Source organism: Sceloporus occidentalis, unplaced genomic scaffold (genome assembly GCF_023333645.1).
Source record: "Sceloporus occidentalis isolate IW3139 unplaced genomic scaffold, rSceOcc1.0.p SCAF_73, whole genome shotgun sequence".
Lineage (NCBI taxonomy): Eukaryota > Metazoa > Chordata > Lepidosauria > Squamata > Phrynosomatidae > Sceloporus > Sceloporus occidentalis.
Window position 1 is genome coordinate 3,930,515 of NW_028317053.1, and position 19,448 is coordinate 3,949,962.

General features: G+C 40.6%; 1 protein-coding gene across 5 annotated transcripts in view; it reads right to left on the reverse strand.

The window, feature by feature from the left end:
* The window catches only part of LOC149286021 (FERM domain-containing protein 3-like), a 150,060-nt gene that overhangs the window by 32,698 nt on the left and 97,914 nt on the right, over positions 1-19,448 (reverse strand). For 4 of the 5 annotated variants that reach the window (XM_089494511.1, XM_089494509.1, XM_089494510.1 and 1 more), the window contains 3 exons: positions 14,484-14,562; positions 5,896-5,993; positions 4,581-4,704 (listed from right to left, as the gene is read on the reverse strand). In XM_089494511.1, coding sequence (XP_089350637.1) covers positions 4,581-4,704; positions 5,896-5,993; positions 14,484-14,562 — 301 coding nt within the window. Of the gene's footprint in view, positions 1-4,580; positions 4,705-5,895; positions 5,994-14,483; positions 14,563-15,629; positions 15,727-19,448 lie in introns of all 5 variants that reach the window. The other variant, XM_089494512.1, reaches the window with a different exon arrangement.

Below are 19,448 nucleotides of genomic sequence, written 5' to 3' on the forward strand. Positions count from 1 at the left end.
TTGTTCTCTGCCTAAGAAATGGTGTGTAGCCTCACATAGATCAGAAACAGCCTGGATCTCAAGCAGAGTTACTATTTCTATTGCTATTGGAGTTGTCATTTTATTGCCTGGAATTTTACTATTCTGTGTCTCCTAGTGCCCACAAGGCCAAAGAGGGGAGTAGCCTCTGCTTGCATTGATATCTCTCTAGACTGTCTTAACTGACAACAACAAAAACAACATAATAACAAAATGTAAGCCTGTCACTCTAGCATTATCATTTTCCCCCTTGTATATAATTTTTAACACTTCTGCCTGATCAAGAAGCCAGTGAAGCTTCGAAAGCTTGCATAATGTATTTTGTGCATTTTTGCTTGGCCCAATAAAGGTATTACTGTTTGGTGGATTTTGGAGTGTTAAGTTTGAAAGGCCCAGAGATGGTAATAGCTGTATAGCCTTGTACTAGCTTTTCTGTTAACAGAGCAATGTGCAAATAAACATAGGCGGGTTACAGACCGCCTCTTTGGGGCGGGCTGCACCCGCCCCTTTCCCCACTGTATCGGGGCCTCAGTGTCTAGAGTGGCAGCCGCTGAGGCCCCGATCCGCCGCTTTTCGGGCTGCGGGGAAGCGGCAAAGGGCCCCAAGGACACCCCACAGCGGCGGGGAGGAGGAGAAAGATGGACCTCCTGAGGAGTCTTTACAAGGAATGAACAAAGCCTTGTTAATTAGAGCAAGCTACTGCTCTCCTAAGTGAGTTGGAGATCTGCACACAGCCCCTTCCTCTTCCACAGACCTGAACCTGCTAAAACCCAAGAATCTGCAACCTTGCCTTCCACCTGGAGATGACCCATGGGGCAAGGCATCAAGACCTGGAAACCCTAGATATATTTTAATAAATTTTCATGACAGTCTACTGATGCAAAAGGCTAAACAGAATTTAGAAGTCATTTGTTACAAATAAATTAATTGTAATTCACTGGTTTTCACAGTAACAAATTTTACAGTCAGCCCCCAATATCTACAGATTCTGCATCCACAGATTCAATTGGTTTTAAAAAAAATACCCAAAAGCAAGGCTTGTGTTTGCCATTTTATATAAGGGACATCATTTTACTATGCCACCGTATATAATAATGGGACTTGACATCCACAACCTTTGGTATCCGGGGTATGTGTGTGTGTCCTGGAACAAAACCCAGAGGATACCAAGGACTCACTGTAGTTATGTTTTTCCCCAGAATAGCCAATTGTAACATAATGCATCAAAGGATAACCCCCCCCCCCCCTTTGCAGTGAAACTACAACTGTGCTTCAGTTATTTTTATAGTAGGGTGTATGTAGTAGTCTCATTATTTATGTGTCTTTAAAGTAACTAACTAAAGAATAACTGTTTTAGTTACCTTTAAGTAATGAAGAAAGATCACTTTTTCAAAACTGAAAATAACTATAACTAATTAATTTGAATGGTACTTTTACCACATGTTACTGTGAAGCCAGACATGGCTTTAACCTCAATTTAAACAATTTCAAACATACACAATAAAAGGCTTTCCTCAGGCCATGAAAGTAACTAAGGAATTCAGTCCAAAACCTCGCTTTACTATCATACTTGCTTATGGCTCCACTGAGGGGTCAGCAGCTGAGCAACTGTCTTAAGTGTCCCACATCAGGTATGAGAGGGGAAATTCTGTACAGTCTTTGCTGACATACAACACTTGGAATCTGGGACAGCTGCTGGTCTCACACATGCATTAAAAACAACTGTAGAAGTTGCAAGGATCAAAGTGGAAGACCTTGAATCAAAAGTGGAATCAAAACTGGGTAACTGGAATGTAGAGGCATGGCAGCAACTAATATGGACTACTCAAATACCATGTCTTCCAAATTGGTACCCTTCGCACTGAATGCATCTTGGCAAGAGTATGAACTTTATAAAGATCTTTTGTTCAAGAGAGTAAGTAGCATGTCAGGAAGCTAAAATTATGGCAACTGCATGATTGAAAGACTGATCTCTCATAATCTGAGTTAATTGTTTAAAGTGGAAAGCTGAATCTTTGAAAGAAAACTCACCAGACTCATATAAGCAAGCTCTGCTTGCTACTCTTTCAAAGCTTATTTTCCTGCCAATATCTGGGTACTGATTTTCTATTTTCCATTAATCATGGATAAGTCATGTTTCTTAGGAAGGTTGAATATTTGTCTAGATCTTTATTAATGACACAAAATGTTCCAATTCAATTAGGGTAATATCACTTTATATATTCACCAAGAAGAACTACAATCACTGATGAAATGTTTGCAAGATCTAATTAATCATCGTGTTCTGAAGCTGTAATTTGGCTTTTGTAGCCCTGATATTCCTGACCACTGATCACGTATATTGAGGCTGATAGGAGTAGGAGCCTCAATATGGAGGACTCCAAGATGTGCTCTATAGCTTGCAGATTGCCTACATGAAGGCAGTGAGTCAATGAAAACATACCCTTTCATTCATCTTGCATGTTTCTAATAACTTCCCATTTTCTCCCCCCCCCCCCCCAATCATTCATTAAACATCATCAAAAAGTGTTCATTTCATGTGTTTGGACGCTTTCTTTGAATAGGGATCTAATATTATCCTTTGTTCTTTGATATCAATAGATGTAAGAGAATAGCTTTACTTCTTCTAGACAAAAGTTTTCATGTACAAATAGATGAATAACTTAAATAAATGTTTTTTTAAAAAAAACAAAGCCACCACTGAAATGATGGAAGGAAAGAATTTATTCTGGAGATGAAGAGACAGTACAGACCGTACTAGGGCTGAACTAGGGTGGAGCATACACATTCTTTGAGCCCTAGTTCCGCCACCCCCTGCCATCATGGTGAGCGCCCATCTACACAACGCACGCCATGATGGCGTCTGTGGTGCACAGCGCCCAAACAGCACTGTGGTGTCATCATGGTGTGTGAGCGTGCCTATGATGGTCCTTCCAGCGTGCCTATGATGGCCCTGTTATTTTCTTGTTAACAGAATTTAATGAAAAATCCAGGCACAGCTGCCTCATTTTGACTGGGCTAGTCTTTTACTTCCCTGCTGAAAGCTTCCAGATGGAAAGTAAAAAGAAGATCCCTGGTAAAGTTATTATTCTAGTGGAGAGCTATCAGTCACATTACTATATCCGCTTTCGCTTTCTCTCTGCACCCAGGCATTTAGTTTACACAGTGTGTTGAGGAAAATGTGTCAAAGAGGCACTATAGATACACTTTATGTGTCTTTCTGAATTGCTTAAGGCTTTGGGAGAACAAAATTCAGTTCAAGGTGATTTAGAGAATGATGCTTCAGAGATATCCCGTATCTCTCCAAATCAGCTTGATATAGTTTAAGAGTTATCCAAACCAAACATACTAGCTTTGCCCCTATGCAGATTACTGCACTGTGAACAAAACTTCTCCTTCAGTCTTCATCATTCAACAAAATTCACAAATTACTAACAACAGAAAAGACAGGTGCTTGATGCCAGCTTATTTCTTATAGATTCTGCATTTCAACTGGCCTCCTCTTTTATTGTCAGTTCTCTCACTCCCTTAAAAAACTTTGACATTCTTTAGGTTAAATACTATTTCAAAAATTAAAATAAATGTTTTTCTTAACAATATTGCATGCCACTTTTTTCACCTATTGCAGTTTAGAAGAATGGCATTCCTAATCATTTATTGGAACATAAGACCTCAAGGGGGCATGCTTGCCCCAAAGGAGTCTCTCAGAGTAACACGTATAAGACACTTTGTTTTCAGTTTTTACTCTAGTTTTCATGTAACGATAGAGATACACATCAAAAGGGGGGGGGGGCTACTCCATTAAGGACATAAAAAGTGATTCCTATCTCTCTCATGTCATTTTTCCCAGGAAAGAGAATTACATTTCTTGAAATAAGTTCTTCCATGTGTGTGTGTGTGTGTGTGTGTGTTTTAAAAAATTGTTAAGATGCCAAATAGTACAACAAACAAATATAACTGCTCTTCAGAAAAAGTGAAAAATATTGCAAGAAGTGTGAAAATTCTAAAGAAGCAAGTAACCAGATTCTTGTCTTGAAAAATCACTAGTAAAAGAAGAAAATTGCCATCTATCAATAGCGGTAATATTCACTTATAATACGCAAATATTTGCCACATCATGGAAAATAGCCACAGGTATGATCTCAATCATGTGGCCCCCACAGGCCAGGAAATTCTGGAGGGCCATATGATTCCCACCCCAGTCGAAATACAATTGATACTAGTTTTTCATTACTTTGCATTGTGTGAATTAAGATAGTTCCACTCAAGCTATCGGATATTCAGAACCAGCAACACATCCCCTCCAAACCAACGACTGATACTATATTTGAGCAATATTATTACCAGGTGTTTGTTTCCTGCAAACACACTGTAGAAGATTAAAATGTAGGATATGTCCTGGAAAAGGAGGATGCCTGATATCCCTGCTCTTGGAGAAAAGGCATACATATTTTGCATATATTTAAACTACAAGCTTAAGGGAAAATACAATTGCCTGAAGAAAAAGAAATAAAGCAATGATAGTTCAATAATTATTTTTTTAAAACAGCAATTTAAATTACCTGAATTCATTTCTATGTATTTCAGCTATTTTTCTTTCCAGTTTTGGTGATTGTTTGGGGAAAATCCTAAAATCACTGACATAATTGTCCACATGGTCATCAGGATCATAGTTGCCAAACTCAGCTGTGCAGATAAAAATACAAACAATACAAAAAATAAAAACAAAAGTACAAACAAATTCCTACTTACAGAACTATTTTATTGATTTATTTTTTCCTATTTGCACTTTATTCTTTCCCTTTAGAACCATGGTGGTGAACTTAGGGCACGCAAAGTCATTTTCTGTGGCACATGGAGGGTGGGGAAGGGGAAGAACCGCCATGTGCCTTGATGCTCCAATTTGGGCTGGCATCGAGGCAGATTGGGGCTGTGGTGTGTGGTTGTTGCAACTCTGGGACAACCAGCTCCAGGGAGGCCCCAATCTGCCCTTTTCGAGAGGTCTGTTCTGGCCCATGGTCTCTTAATTGTTTCCTTGAGAGTTTCATGAGAGAGTAAACTAGCTAGGAAGTCTTTCATTAAAGATAGTTTCACATTTTGTTTGAATTGGAAAACTATGATTAACAACTTTGTAACAAGCCATGATTTTATACTGGCTTGTTGCAAAGCAGTATTAACTATTATTTTCCAGTGTAGATAAAACAAGAAACTAAAGATAATGGAGCAATTGATGCTTGTTTGCATCTTGGCTTATAAAGGGAGATATGCTTGTTTCAATTCTTCCAGGCAAAAGCAGATAAACAAATAGCAGAAACATATAATATAATCATCATGAAAGAAAAAAAGTATTGAAAATTCAAAAGCAGCCATTAAAATCCACTGATTTTTACTGAGCAATTGCTGAAGGACCAGGACTGTGTACTCTCATATAAACTGAAGCAGAAATCTGGTTCATAAAACAAGTCACTATAAAATAACTATGTGGAAAGGGATTAGGATTATGAACAGTGGTCCTCCCCTCAAGCTCCGCTCAGGGCTTAAATTCAAGTATGATCCTGTTACTGCTAGATGCATTTACCATACACAGATCTATTACTTGAAGTAAACCACATTCTACCATTTCAGCTGCATGCCTAATTACAATTGGGCTGAATTCAAGCTAAGACAATCATTGTTAGTTCTACTGAAATCAGTGGGACATGTTGGTCTTAGCTTAATTAAGTCCCACAGATTTCACCAAGAAAGAAATTTTGTTGACTTAACTGACATAAAATAAAATTGATTTTACAAAATATGTAATAAGGCTTTTAATACTATAATGAGTACTACTGGCCATGGTCCTGAAACAAACTACCAAGTTGCTTTCATATCACTTACCTTGGACAATGCATGCCCCCAGGTAAGCAGCATCAGAAAATGCACACAGCAAACGGCCATGGAAAATATCTCTTTTGATTTGTAGATATAAAAGGTACCTGCATTTAGTGGGGAAAACGATTACTTAGATTTCTCTCTTTATTTTAATTTTATTCTCATTTTATCACTGCAGATCACACTAGAGAGTGTGAGGTGTCCAGAAAGGCACTGAAGAAAAGAAAGTTTAGCCTCATAAAAACCACATTGCTGTCAAGAAATATTTATTTATCATGATATGTATTAAATCCTCTCAACTTCCCAGATCTTGCTCCAAGAAAGAAAACACAACAGTAAATATATTATTTATTACAATAATACTTATTAAAATTGAAATGTTTAATTTATATTACTTTTCTCAAAATAATACCATGAATGTGTTTTCCATATGTAGTCAGTACTTCTGGATTAGTAATATGAATATTTAAATGGAAATCTGTTATGCACCTATGTCAAAATGCTAAGAAATGCATAAGGAGAAAACAAATTTCCTCCTATGCCTGGACCTTACTTTGTTAAGGTCAGAACTGCACAATGACAATGGGTCTGTGGCTGCATTTGCACTGCAGATATAATGCAGTTGGATACCACTTTAACTCCCACGGCTCAATGCTTTGTCATTTTGTGAGCTATTTAGCCTTCTCTGACAGATCTAGAGCCAAAACAAACTACAAATCACCGAATTCTATTTAAACTGATGTCAAACTGCATTACTTCTGCAGTGCAAGAGAAGGGGAGTTTTAAATCATACACAGCTATAGGCATCCAAAATCTTGACTAGTGGAGAAACTTGAAACTTAAACTCTATGCTTCTGGCCAATTTCCTACTCAAAATCACTTTTTTCCTCTGCAGGTAGGGAAAATGCTTTGGGAGGGTATGATTTTGACAGGGAAGAAGAGATAAACAAGCAGACCCTCTCCAATCTGGCCTTCTGCTCAAGACATCATCTTCCTGTGACTTCACTGTTTTATTTTGTTTGTAAAAAAAAATCCAGGAAAATATAGAGATAGCCATGTGTCACACAGCAGTATTTTACAGCCTTAGTCTAGGATCCAAAGAACTGGATAATTTGTGTGATCTACCAAAGGGAATTCTGGAGTTTTGATTCTCAAATAATAGTTCTGTGCACCACATAGCAAACATCAGTTGAAACCAAGTGGAGCTGCAGCTGAGGTAGCCTGAGATGTGACAGGAAAAAGTCAAAATCCCATTTTGCCCATCATGACAACCAGTTGATATACCTGATATAGCATCCCAGTCCTTACATGGAAACTAGTAATTTTTAGAGTTCACAATGCTTTTTTTGGTTGGGGAGGGGGTCCCATGTCCAATACGGAAGGTTACTATAGGATTTGTGATTATTAGGCTTCATTTGTAACTGTCCTTTTAGGGGGGACATCTTCCTGCAATAATCTTTGGCTAGTCGCAGTTCATTAAACCCATTTGAAAAAGTCACAACTTGCCTGTATTGGTCGTTCTCGAGATAGAAAATTTGTTCCATTGCAGTGAACTAATTCAAAAATCCTTAATCCAAAATGACAATGTGCTAAAAGAGTTTGCAGTGTAATCGCTTTGAGGCACTCCACTGGTTTCAAAATCTGGTAACTTTTGATAACACTTCCTAGCTGTGTAAATCAGTTTGCTCTACCCTGGGAATGACAGCAAGCTCAAGAGCAAATCTGGGAAACTGCACATTCTGCTTTCAGCTGATAGAAATACCATGGAGAGGCATTTCTTGTTTGAACCTGTCACACAATTCTTTTCTTCCTTCTTAAAGGAGATACATTAGATGTCCTGCCACCATAAATTGATGTTTTCAAGAGTTCACTTAAAGGATCAGGTATGAGATAATACAGAAAGCTTTTTAGGGGCGAATCAACAGGGGTGACATTAAGTCTTTACTGCTGCTTGTTTCTCATTGAAAGTACACAAAGACTTTCAAAACCATGCTCTTTTTCAATGATCATGGCATCATAGAATCATAGAGTTAGAAGAGAATACAAGGTCTATCCAGTCCAAGCCCCTGCCATGCAGGAACTCACATTCAAAGCATCCCCAACAAATGGCCATCCAGCCTCTGTTTAAAGACCTCCAAGGAGGGAGATTCCACTACACTCTGAGGGAGTTTGTTCCACTGTCCGACAGCCCTTACTGTCAGGAAGTTCCTCCTAATGTTGAGGTGGAATCTCTTTTCCTGGAGCTTGCATCCATTGCTCCGGGTCCTGAAGCAGCAGAAAACAAGCTTGCTCCATCCTCAATATGACATCCCTTCAAATATTTAAAGAAGGCTATCATATCACCTCTTAACCTTCTCTTCTCCAGGCTAAACATACCTAGATCCCTACGTCTCTCCTTATAGGACATGGTTTCCAGACCCTTCACCATTTTGGTTGCCCTTCTCTGGACATGCTCCAGCTTTTCAGCATCCTTTTTGAACTGTGGTGCCCAGAACTGGACACAGTATTCCAGGTGAGGCCTGACCAAGGCAGAATAGAGTTCCATTATTACTTCCCTTGACCTAGACATGATACTTCTGTTGATGCAGCCTAGAATCGTATTGGCCTTTTTAGCTGCCGCATCACACTGTTTACTCATGTTCAATTTGTGGTCTACTAGGGATCCTAGATCCCTTTCACATATAGTCTCGTTAAGCCAGGTGTCCCCCATCCTATACCTATGCATATTATTATTATTATTATTATTATTATTATTATTATTTTCCCTAAGTGCAGTACCTTTCTCCCTGTTGAAATTAATTTTGTTACCTTTAGCCCAGCTTTCTAATCTATTAAGGTTATTTCGAATTTTGATCCTGTCCTCTGGGGTATTAGCTATTCCTTCTTATTTGATGTCATCTGCAAATCTGATAAGCATGTTCCCTGTTCTTTCATTTAAATCATTGATAAAGATGTTGAATAGCACTCGGCCCAGGACACAAAACAAAGTTCTGGACACAGTTTGAAATAGATGTATAAATTAAAAGTGCTAACAGTGCTGGATTAAAGCACAAGGGTACTCTATGCTGAACCATGTTCTGGTCTCCCATATCTATACTACAGATCACATCACAAAGGTATACAAAAGCAGGCGCACATACTAACCGAGACTTCATCCACACTGCAGAAATAATGCAGTTTGAGACCACTTTTAAATGTCATGGCTAATGAATTGTAGGAATTGTACCTTTGTGAGATATTTGGCCTTCCTGTCAGAGAGCACTGGTACCACATCAAAGTACAAATACCAGAATTCCATAGCATAGTTGTCAAACTATGCTATTTCTGCAGTGTAGATACAGCCCATGACATATACTTCCTCACATGTGAAACATGTTGGAGACTACTGTTGAAAAAGCCCTCCCTGATCCCACTGTATTAGACAACACAATTTCCAACAATCCATTTTGGGGCAGGGTACTTGATCATGTGGCCTTGTTATGAGACAGAGATGCTTTTGGTTACTTTGGTGGATGACCTACACTAGGAACTGGGCAGAAATATGTCTCTGTTGTTTCTGCTGGACCCAGTGGTGTCATTACCTATGGTGACACCGGGTGTGGAGGACTGTTGGTGTAGGGATGTGCACCTCCTTCCCCGCCACCTGCCTCCTCCAACTTTCCCCTCCCCGCTGGTTGCCTGGTTGCCTCCTTCCTCTTGCCCCCTCCACTGCTGTGTTGCCTCCTCACCCACCCAGGGCAGCTGAGCAAGTGAAGCAATGGGAAGTAACATAAGGGATGCGCATCATCCCTCCTTCTCCTCCATTGGCAGCTTTCCTCCCCCAAAGAATGTGTCTTGGTTTTAAACTGCTACCTGATATCAGTAATGGAATGGATGAGGGTGAATAAATGCTAACTTAATGCAGACAAGAAAGAGGTCAGCTGAAAAGAAGAACAGGGTAAGGAGGTACAGCCTGTACCGAATGAGGTCACACTCCCTCTGAAGATGCAGGTTCCCAGCTTGGGTGTACTCCTCAAAGCTCAGGTTTCAGCAGTGGCTAGGAGTACATTTGCACAACAAGGCTTCAGGGCCAGCTGAGCCCATTCCAAGAGATGTTGGATATGGCCATGGTGATACATGAAATAGTCACATCATGTTTGGATTATTGTGTTGTGCTGAAGTAGAGCTTCCTTAGAAAAGGGTTTGGAAACTTCAGCTGATCTAAAGAGCTACCACTGGATTGCTGAGGCTGGCTACAGGGAGAACACAACTCCCTTGTCAAAACAACTATATCGATTGCCAGTCTGTTTCCAGGATCGTTCCAAAATGCTGATTACAACCTATAAAGCCTTGTACATTTCATGCCCAGGCTATCTGAAGGACTGTATTCTCCCATTTGAGTCTTCCCATGTTTTGAAATCTTCTTGGGAGGTCTTTCTTCCTGTCCCACAACTATCACAGGTACTTTTGGTGGGAACATGGGGAAAGGCCTTCTCAGTAGGCTTTCCCATGCTTTGGTACTCCCTTCCGGTAGCCTCCTTGCTATCATTCATAGGCAGATGAAGACCTTTGATTGCTCTGGAGAAAGGGCCAGTCATAATATATTGTATTGTCTGGTGTTTTGTTTTGTTTTTATGGTCATGCTTTTAGCTGATTTTAATTCTATTTATAATTTAAACATATTTTATACTTTTTCATTATGTGCTTGTTTTTAGCTGCATCTGCTTTACCTTTTGTAAGCCTCCTCAAGTCCCTGACTGGGAAAAAGGCAGCCCTTGTAGCCAGTACCACTAAATTATTATCTTATCTCAACATTCCAGTCTTGCCCCCATCCTGCATTCTAGCTTTGCATGAAAATAAAATTCTAATTTAGAGAACAATACTGCAGAGGCTATAGGAAGGAGATAAATGAGAAAGATTCAGATTCAGAGCAGAAGATCTAATCTCAGGGGGGAAGATCCAATTACCAAGTCTCCCTTGGTAATTACCACCCCCATTTTCTGTGAAGGTTTCTGCAGTAGCTTCTGTTGTTGTTGTTGTGAGTTTGCCATTGACATCCTCTGAGGCTGAGAGCGTGTTACTTGCCCAAGGTTACTCAGTGGGTTTCTATGGCTGAGCCGGATTCAAACCTTGGTCTAGTCCAATGCTCAAACCACTATGCCATGCTGGCTTCCTTTACCAGATAGAAATTCCAACCTCACAGAAGGAGGAAAGGAGAGGTACTAATGGTGTGTGATGGGTGAGAAGGCAAAGAACATAGATCTGCTGGATCCATATCCTTCTCAGTTCCCAACTACATCCACAACCTGTTAGCTAAGGCTTCTGACAGCTGAAGTCCAAAACACATGGAGAACCAAAGTTTGGGAAGCAATGCATTAGTGACTAGAGGAAGAGCTAGTCAAGATGAATCACAACGGGAAAGATATTATATGGGGGAAAATCCATGCTGTAGAGGGGAAAACCAAAGCTTCCTTTTATCTTTCACCAAGAAGGGCTCTGGATAAATCAGGAGTTCTAACATCAGAGCACTCCATACTGATTAACTGCTAACCTTGCTTCTTTGCTTCTAATCTGGAGTTAACTGTTCCAAAATGAGCTTTGTCAATGTATGCTTCTCCTTGTTACCACTTTAAGGATGAGTGCAAAGTCAGTTCACAAACAGATTCTTGAACAACAAGTTCCATGTAAGTCTGCTATTCTTGTTCATTTCCCCAAACACAGGAGACCAATGTTGTGAAATGGCTTGCATGTTTTAAAGTTTCAGAAAGCGGTTAAAAATTAAGGTGACATGCTTGCTCCTCCTAATTTTCATTTTTATTATTTTTTCTTTACAATCACTGTCTCCCCAGATGTTTAACAATACTACTCAGTTTTCTGTGAAAGAGCTTTGCAACCCTTAGAGGAAAGTACTTAATTGACACAGTCAGCAAACAGAGAAAATTGCTATGCACAGTGTGCTGTCAAAATAAGCAAACATGCTTTTGACGGAATCTCTCCCTGGGGAAGTCAAGGTAATATTTTTCCAGACAGAAATGATTTGAAATAGCAGTGCCCTTGACAAAAATAATTTATAATGCTTCCTCTCAAGAGGGAGTGCACCATTCTTTCTTAACAATAACAACAACAACACATCACATTTTCATTTACAAGTCATTTGAACAACTAGGAATAAGCATCACAAATTTGTAACAAGCAAGGTTGAAGAATATTCCTCAATATGACATCTCACCAGAAACTCAAGACCGAAATCCTTTGTGAGCCCCAACTAAAGCAGACCTGTTAAATCAAGGAAGACTTGGTAAGTGAGGCGTGGTACAGACTGCCCAAAAAGGGCGGCCTGCCGGCGCCTGTTTTTCCACCGAAAGGAAGCCTCAGCTGCCAAACCGCAAGGCTTCCCACCAGCAGAAAAAGAACCCGCAAAAAGTGGGTTCTTTTGAAGCTGTGGCAGCAGAGTGGCAGCAGAGTAACAAGTATGCCATTGGCGCACTTGTTACGTTAGTGCCGCACAGCGCCATGCGGACACCGCACAGCACTTGCGTTACAATGGCAGCACCCATGTATCCAGGGCACTGCCACTGTTACGCCCTCATCACGTGCGAGGGTTGCAGGGCGTGTGGCCGCTCCACCCTCCGCCAAGCCCTAGCACGTGACGAGGGCACCTAAAAGGCCCGTATGTACAGGGCCTGAGTTATATAAATTCCATTCAACTAACAGGTATATCTAGCTGAGATTCACAATTGGATTTAGGACCAAGTCCTTAGCTGGGAGAAAGTAACAGTTGAGAAATACTAAAGAAGAGTTTGTACCATATAGATATAACTGATGTCACAATGCAGAATTAATGTAGTTTGACACTGCTTTAACTGTTGTGGCTCCCTCCTATGGAATCCTGGGATTTAAAGTTTGTTGTGGCACCAGAGCACTCTGACAGAGAAGACTAAACATCTCACAAAACTACAAATCTCAGAGTTCTATGACAGTTAAAGTGGTGTTAAACTGCATTATTTCTCCAGTGTAGATGCAGCATAGACAAATTTTGTTTGTTTGAGTCCCAGCTTTCAGCTGTAAGGCCAGTGAAACACAACTGAGTAAAGCAATGTCAAGGGGTCAGTTCCTGGCCTGTCAAGGTTGCGGTGGTTTCCACAGCAGCAGGATATTACAAGGTGAATCTTATACTGGTAGCAGCTGCCATTTATCAAGCATTTTTACATATGGATAACTAGCAGGATCACAAGCACTCTCCCCTTTGTCTGTTCTTTGCTTTCATTCCATCTTTGTGAAGATAGGAACTCTAGCATATTAAAGAGAATTATACATAGTTAATCTGAAACAAAATTAATAACTCCATTACTACTTAATTTGAATTTAACTAAATAGTTATACATGTGTTTCATTTCAAAAGCTTAAATCCAGTTAGTAGCAGAACTAGCAGACACATTGACACAAAATGGCTTATACTATTGACCTACCATTTGGTAGTTGATTCCATTGGTTTACTCTAGTTGGGAGTAATAATTGGATTTAGGCCAAAGAAAAGTTCAAAGGATGAGAGATAAAGTAATCTGCTAAATACCTGGCCCAAGATTTCAAATCCATAGATATTTAAAATGCATTACATTCCCATTTGTCTCTCTACATTTTTGTGTGATCTTTTTAAAACCTTAAAATACTGGCCACAAAACAAGGACAGAATTTTTCACAGCATTTTTGTGAACTAGAATTGGTCTCTTCTGCTATCTTATTGCCTCTCAAAAAAGAACAGTTAATCTAAGCTTCATGCAATTTAGCAAGAAAGATATTTTGAGGGTGTAGATGAAACATCATTCCACTAGCATAAGAAAGGATGGCTGTCTGTTTTTCTTCAAACGTTACTATGGCCTGTTACAGACTGCCAAAATAAAGCTGCTTCGGGTCTCTTTGGAGGTATGCTATTTAAATGATGCATGCATCCTAAGAATCCGGAAGCTGCACCAAAAGCTGCACTCTGGTGCTTATGAATGGAGTGTGGCTTTGGTGCGACCTCCGGACTCTTAGAACCCATGCATCATTTAATTTTAAGATTTGTAGTTTGGTGAGATATTTAACCTTCTCTCTCAGAGACCTCTGGTGCCATAACAAACTACAAATCCCAGAATTTCATAACATGGAACCATGGCAGTTAAATGATGTCAATCTATATTATTTCTGCAGGATGGATGCAGCCCCGTCAACCCCAAAGATCCATTTTGAATTTCCACCTGACTCCATAATGCCATCTCAATCACATTTACCCAGAAGTAAGTCTTTTATGACTGAATCCTATGCTTGATGCCTATTGCTCACAGTGAGGCGCATATCCAAGTGGGGTTGCTTCATATTAGGCCACTTAAAACTTGCTTTGTGCTAGAAAAGATGGCAAACAACCTAAGCATCTGGCTCAACATTTCCCTTTTTTACAATGGCTCACCATGTGATGCTTAATATAAGTACCTCTATTCGCTCCCTTAAGCTCCCCAGAAATAAAATGCCCAGAAAATGTGTGTTAAATTAAAGTAAGCAAAACTGAAAACGATTAGTATAGTGACACAGCCATAATCTGAAATCATCAACTAAATGTAGAGATGGGGAAAATATACCTGGTGAGCTCTTCTTTAATCTTCAGGGGTTCGTGTGGGTAGAATTTCACTCTAAAGCACATGGTATATGGTGGATGAGCTGAAACATTACAAAGAAACATCATGAGAACAGCTATATAAAACATGGCTTCTTCAGCACTGTAGGAAATATTTCCAACAGCCCCCTCCCCCCCCCCAAAAAAAAACCAGACTGTGAAATGCAGTGCACTGAATTAAGAACAAAAAACAAACCAAAAGCAGATATAATGTACTATAAGGAAAAACAAAGCATTAGTGAAATACAGCTCGTTTAAACCACATATCTGTATTATGTTAACTTAAAATCCTTTGCATGCATTTCTGGGAGTAAGCCCAATGGAATACAGTAACACACATTTCTAAGTAAACAGGTACAGAAACATATTATCTACAGGCCTGTGGCCTGGGGTAGTTTAAGTGTTAAAAACAAAGTAGACAATGTGCAATGCTTGCAAATACATTATTAATTAGACTCCATATCCTCTAACAGGAAATAAATATGTGTGTAGTAGGCATGGCAAGAGCAGCCCAGTGAGATCAATGACTAGTCTGTCTCCATTCTGGGAAGCCACAGGGATGCTGGAGGGGATTGGGTTCTATAGGCCCAATTATCTAACAGTCATAATGGAATACAACATCCAGATTCTCCACCTAGGGACAAGGTTTTTGTTTTGTATGTATGGGTAACATGCATTCATGATATGCTTGTTCTACACAACTGTAATGTGAGCAGTTTTGTCCATATCCCTAATGAAAAGGATGAGGCTATGGAAAGAGTAATGGCCCAAGGGATGGTTGTTGCATGAATTCAAGTCACAAGAGGGCAGCCAAATCTCATGAGATACATCGATTTCATGAAGCTTGGAAGGCCAATAAAAAGCTCTTTCTGAGTATATGGTAGAAATGAGAATTCTGGGCATTTCCATGGGATATGAAGAACATAAATAAGGTGTGTTAGTGAAACACAACCATTACATGTAATTAATGTTAAAACTTAGGCAGAACCATGGCCTACATGTTATGAAGGAAAATACCAGACAAAAACAGTTGACTCTTTGTAGATTCTGCATCTACTGAGTTACCATCCATGCCTTAAAAAAATAAAATAAAATAATCCAAAAAACAAACCTTGATTTTGCCCATTTATATAAGGGACACCATTCTACTGCAGCACGATATGCAATGGGAGTTGAGCATCCATAGATTTTGGTATCCACAGGGGGCCCTAGAACCAAACCCAGTGGAAAACAAGGGTGCACTGTAGTAAAAGGTATATGAGAGGAGCTTTCTCAGATCTCACTGTATCCGAGAGGAATGGAGGAGGACTGGGGGGAAATAATACAAAGACTTAATTAATTAAATATAAGAATATGGCAACATGTTTTCATTGGCCAAGATACTTCACTTTTTGAATATTCATGGTAACTGATCATAAACCAAATGCTAAATCAATAAAAAGGGTCTATAAATGGCAATAATTTCATTTTAAAAGCCAGATTTTAGTTAATGAAAAATCACTGTCTGTCTAGAGTGATTATAGTTTAGTTGTAAAGCATGAGTCACTGTACCTGACAAAGTGTGAGAAGAAAAGTGGATGTATGAATGAATGATATTACCACCTCAGGACTAGTAATCCGCTATGGGTGTTTTATCCCCTTCAGACTATATTGTCTGGAATTTGTCAACATGGCAGCGTACCCTTCAACACTTAACAAATGAAAATACAGACATCCTTCTGCATTTTAAACACTTTTATATTCAAAGTAAACATAATCTCCTCAGGGCACAGCTTTACTTAAGGCTCTTCACCAGACACTGCACATTAACTGTAAATATTTAATTGTACTGCAAAATATAATGATTAATGTTTCATTCAGGCAGCAATCCTGTGGTCTCATGGACAGTATAGCAGAGGCCACTGGATGTATTACTATTCCCTCTCATCCCTCTAGTGATGAATCTGCTGGTCCACTGTTGAAGAAGGTCCCCCCCCCCCAAGAAATCTTTATTTTACTTTACTTTACTTTACTTTACTTTATTTTACTTTAGTATCTGGAATATCCACCAATCCCAAAATGAAGTGGGCCAAAACTATGGCTACAATCCTGCTCCAAGAGACATAGCTGTGACATGTAGCTATGGTAGTCTCAGATCCAATCCACCTCACTTTTTCACATCCACTGTCCCCCAAGCCAGTCATTTGTATACCCCCCCCCCCCCACACACACACATATTTTACAGATGAAAATCAGGACACACATGCCAGAGTGTGGTCAAGACAGCAACAGTTATTAATGATGAAGCTAGGAGAGGCTGCAGCAATTTGTCTTTGTTCCAGGCATCCCCAGGGACCTCCTAAGGTCCTTCAGAGGTCCCTGCAGATATTGCCATTGATCTGTATCCAGCTATAGTAACAGGTTGTTTGCTACTACCCCTAGTGTTCTCTAACCAGGAAATGACTAGGGAGATTATCGCACTGCGTTCTGAGACCGTTCTCATCACGTGATGAGAACGGAACGCATTTGAGTATACGGCACGTATGTGTTCCAATCGGGTTCTCAGAACGTTTAAATGTGTTCCACATGTGTTCCAGGAGGGTACAGATATGAATGTGTTCCCAGAGAGCTGAAACGTGATGAGAACGTTCGAACAGAGGTGTGTGCGATATTCTTATCTGTTCTCAAATCCGTTCTCTCATTCCTCCGTCTCCTGATTGGCTGAAAGAATGACAGGCAGGGAGGGAGGCAGGCAGGCGAGCGACTGCAGTGAGGGAAGGTGTGTGTGTGTGAGGGGGGAAAGAAGGAGGGAGGGAAGGGAGGAAAGTTGGGACAAGTGAGAGAAGAGGAAAGAAGGGAAAGAGAGAGAAAGAGAGAGGGAAACAGGGGGGCCAGAGCAGAGAGCAAGAGGGAGAGGGTCTGGCTGCTTCTGCGGGGGCCTCTAGTGTCATGTCCAGCGGGGCTCCTGTGCTGGCAGCCTGCAGGAGGCAAGGATGGCAGGGATGCCCAGGACCTTCTCCTCCTTCCCTCCAGGAAGGAACCCACAAAAGCTCCTCTGTTTGGAGCAACACACAAAAGCAAGCAAACAACTCCCAGAATTCCATAGCAAAGAGCCAGACAAGAATTAAAGCGGGGAGGGAAGCTCACAGGCCCCACCTGGAATATTGTGTCCAGTTCTGGGCACCACAATTCAAAAAGGAGCGTGTCCAAAGGAGGGCGACTAAAATGGTGAAAGGTCTGGAAACCATGCCCTACAAGGAACGACTGCTGCTCCAGAGACTAGGGCCCGGAGCAATGGATGCAAGCTCCAGGAAAAGAGATCCCACTTCAATATTAGGAGGAACTTCCTGAGAGTAAGGGCTGTTCGACAGTGGAACACACTCTTTCCTCAGAGTGTAGTGGAGTCTCCTTCCTTGGAGGTCTTTAAGCAGAGGCTGGATGGCCATCTGTTGGGGATGCTTTGATTGTGATTTCCTGCATGGCAGAATGGGGTTGGACTGGATGGCCCTTGTGGTCTCTTCCAACTCTATGATTCTATGATTCTATGAAGGCACACATTACATGCGCACACAGACAGGAGGCAAAAGGCTGACAAGCAGCCAAAATGGGGAATTGAGATGACAGCAGAGGACTCTTCTTTTCTAACCGGTTTAAAGAGCTGCTATGGCTTCCGGGGCTCTGCCCTTGGCCCAGTCCCCTCCCTGGCAACTTGCTTTTCTTCGGCTTGAAGAGACCTGCATGGAGCTCCTCCTTCTTCCCAACCTTGCAAAGGAGGTTTGGGATGTAACATGCAAGGCTCATCTCTCCCCATTTCTCTTTCTCCCTGCCTTCCTCCCGATCCCTCCTTCTTCCCTCCCTTCCCTCCCTCCTCCTTTCCCCCCCTCTCTCTCTCACACACACCCCTTCCCTCACTGCAGTCGCTCGCCTGCTTGCTTTCCTGCCTCCCTGCCTGTCATTCTTTCAGCCAATCAGGAGACGGAGGTGGCCTTGATGGAATATGTTCTCGGAACGGTTTCAGGAATCGCTGTGCGGTAAAATGCAGTTCTGATCACGTTCTGATCACGTTCTAGTTTACTAATGCAGTAATATCTGTTCCAGGAACGTTCTCATCACGTGATGATAGGAACGTTCTCAGAACGCAGTGTGATAATCTCCTAGGTTTAAGCAGCTGCAACTGGAAAAAAGGTGAAATTGCAAAGAGGGATTTTGGTCATTGCACAATCACCAGTGAATTCGTCTCCACAATGATTAAAAAATTGAACTGTGATGATATGCCTGACTTACACTATCATAATTCACCATTAGGATGCCAGGCAAGGTATGCTAGAGGTATTTCTGATACAGACCAGAGAGACTTTGAATCCATGCTCCACTACATGTGAATACATATATGTACATGTACAAATCCATAATATGTTGTGCACAGTGCATGTTGACTGTATAGATGTGTTGTACTTATGATAACTGTGCATGTATACAGAGCAACAATTTGTGCATATATGTACACACACCGAAAGTGCACTGAATCTAACATATTGACATTCCTACACCAAAGACTGATGTAAATATAAACAGTGAACACATTAGAATCAAGTAAAATGCCTTGGAAAAGCTTCCTCCCTGAGGAAGAAAGTCCAGATTTACAAGAAGTTTAATGTATGGTTATATGGTAAATCTGTATTTGTCTTCTGCCTATACCTGCTCAAAAAAAAAATCCCCAGTTAAGTGTATGTACTAGAGCCGCATTATTTTGGCAGGAAGTTAGTAAATCAGAACTTGTGTGCATTGCAGGAAGGCAGCAAACTACACCAAATGATTTGCTTCCTTATAATGTGTTTTTTAAATAACCCTTGCAATAGTAATATTGACTCAAGGAGTTTCCTTTTGGTAAATATAAGCCTCTTTTGAGCCAAAGACTTGGAGCTAATTAATCAAATTACAGAATACACAC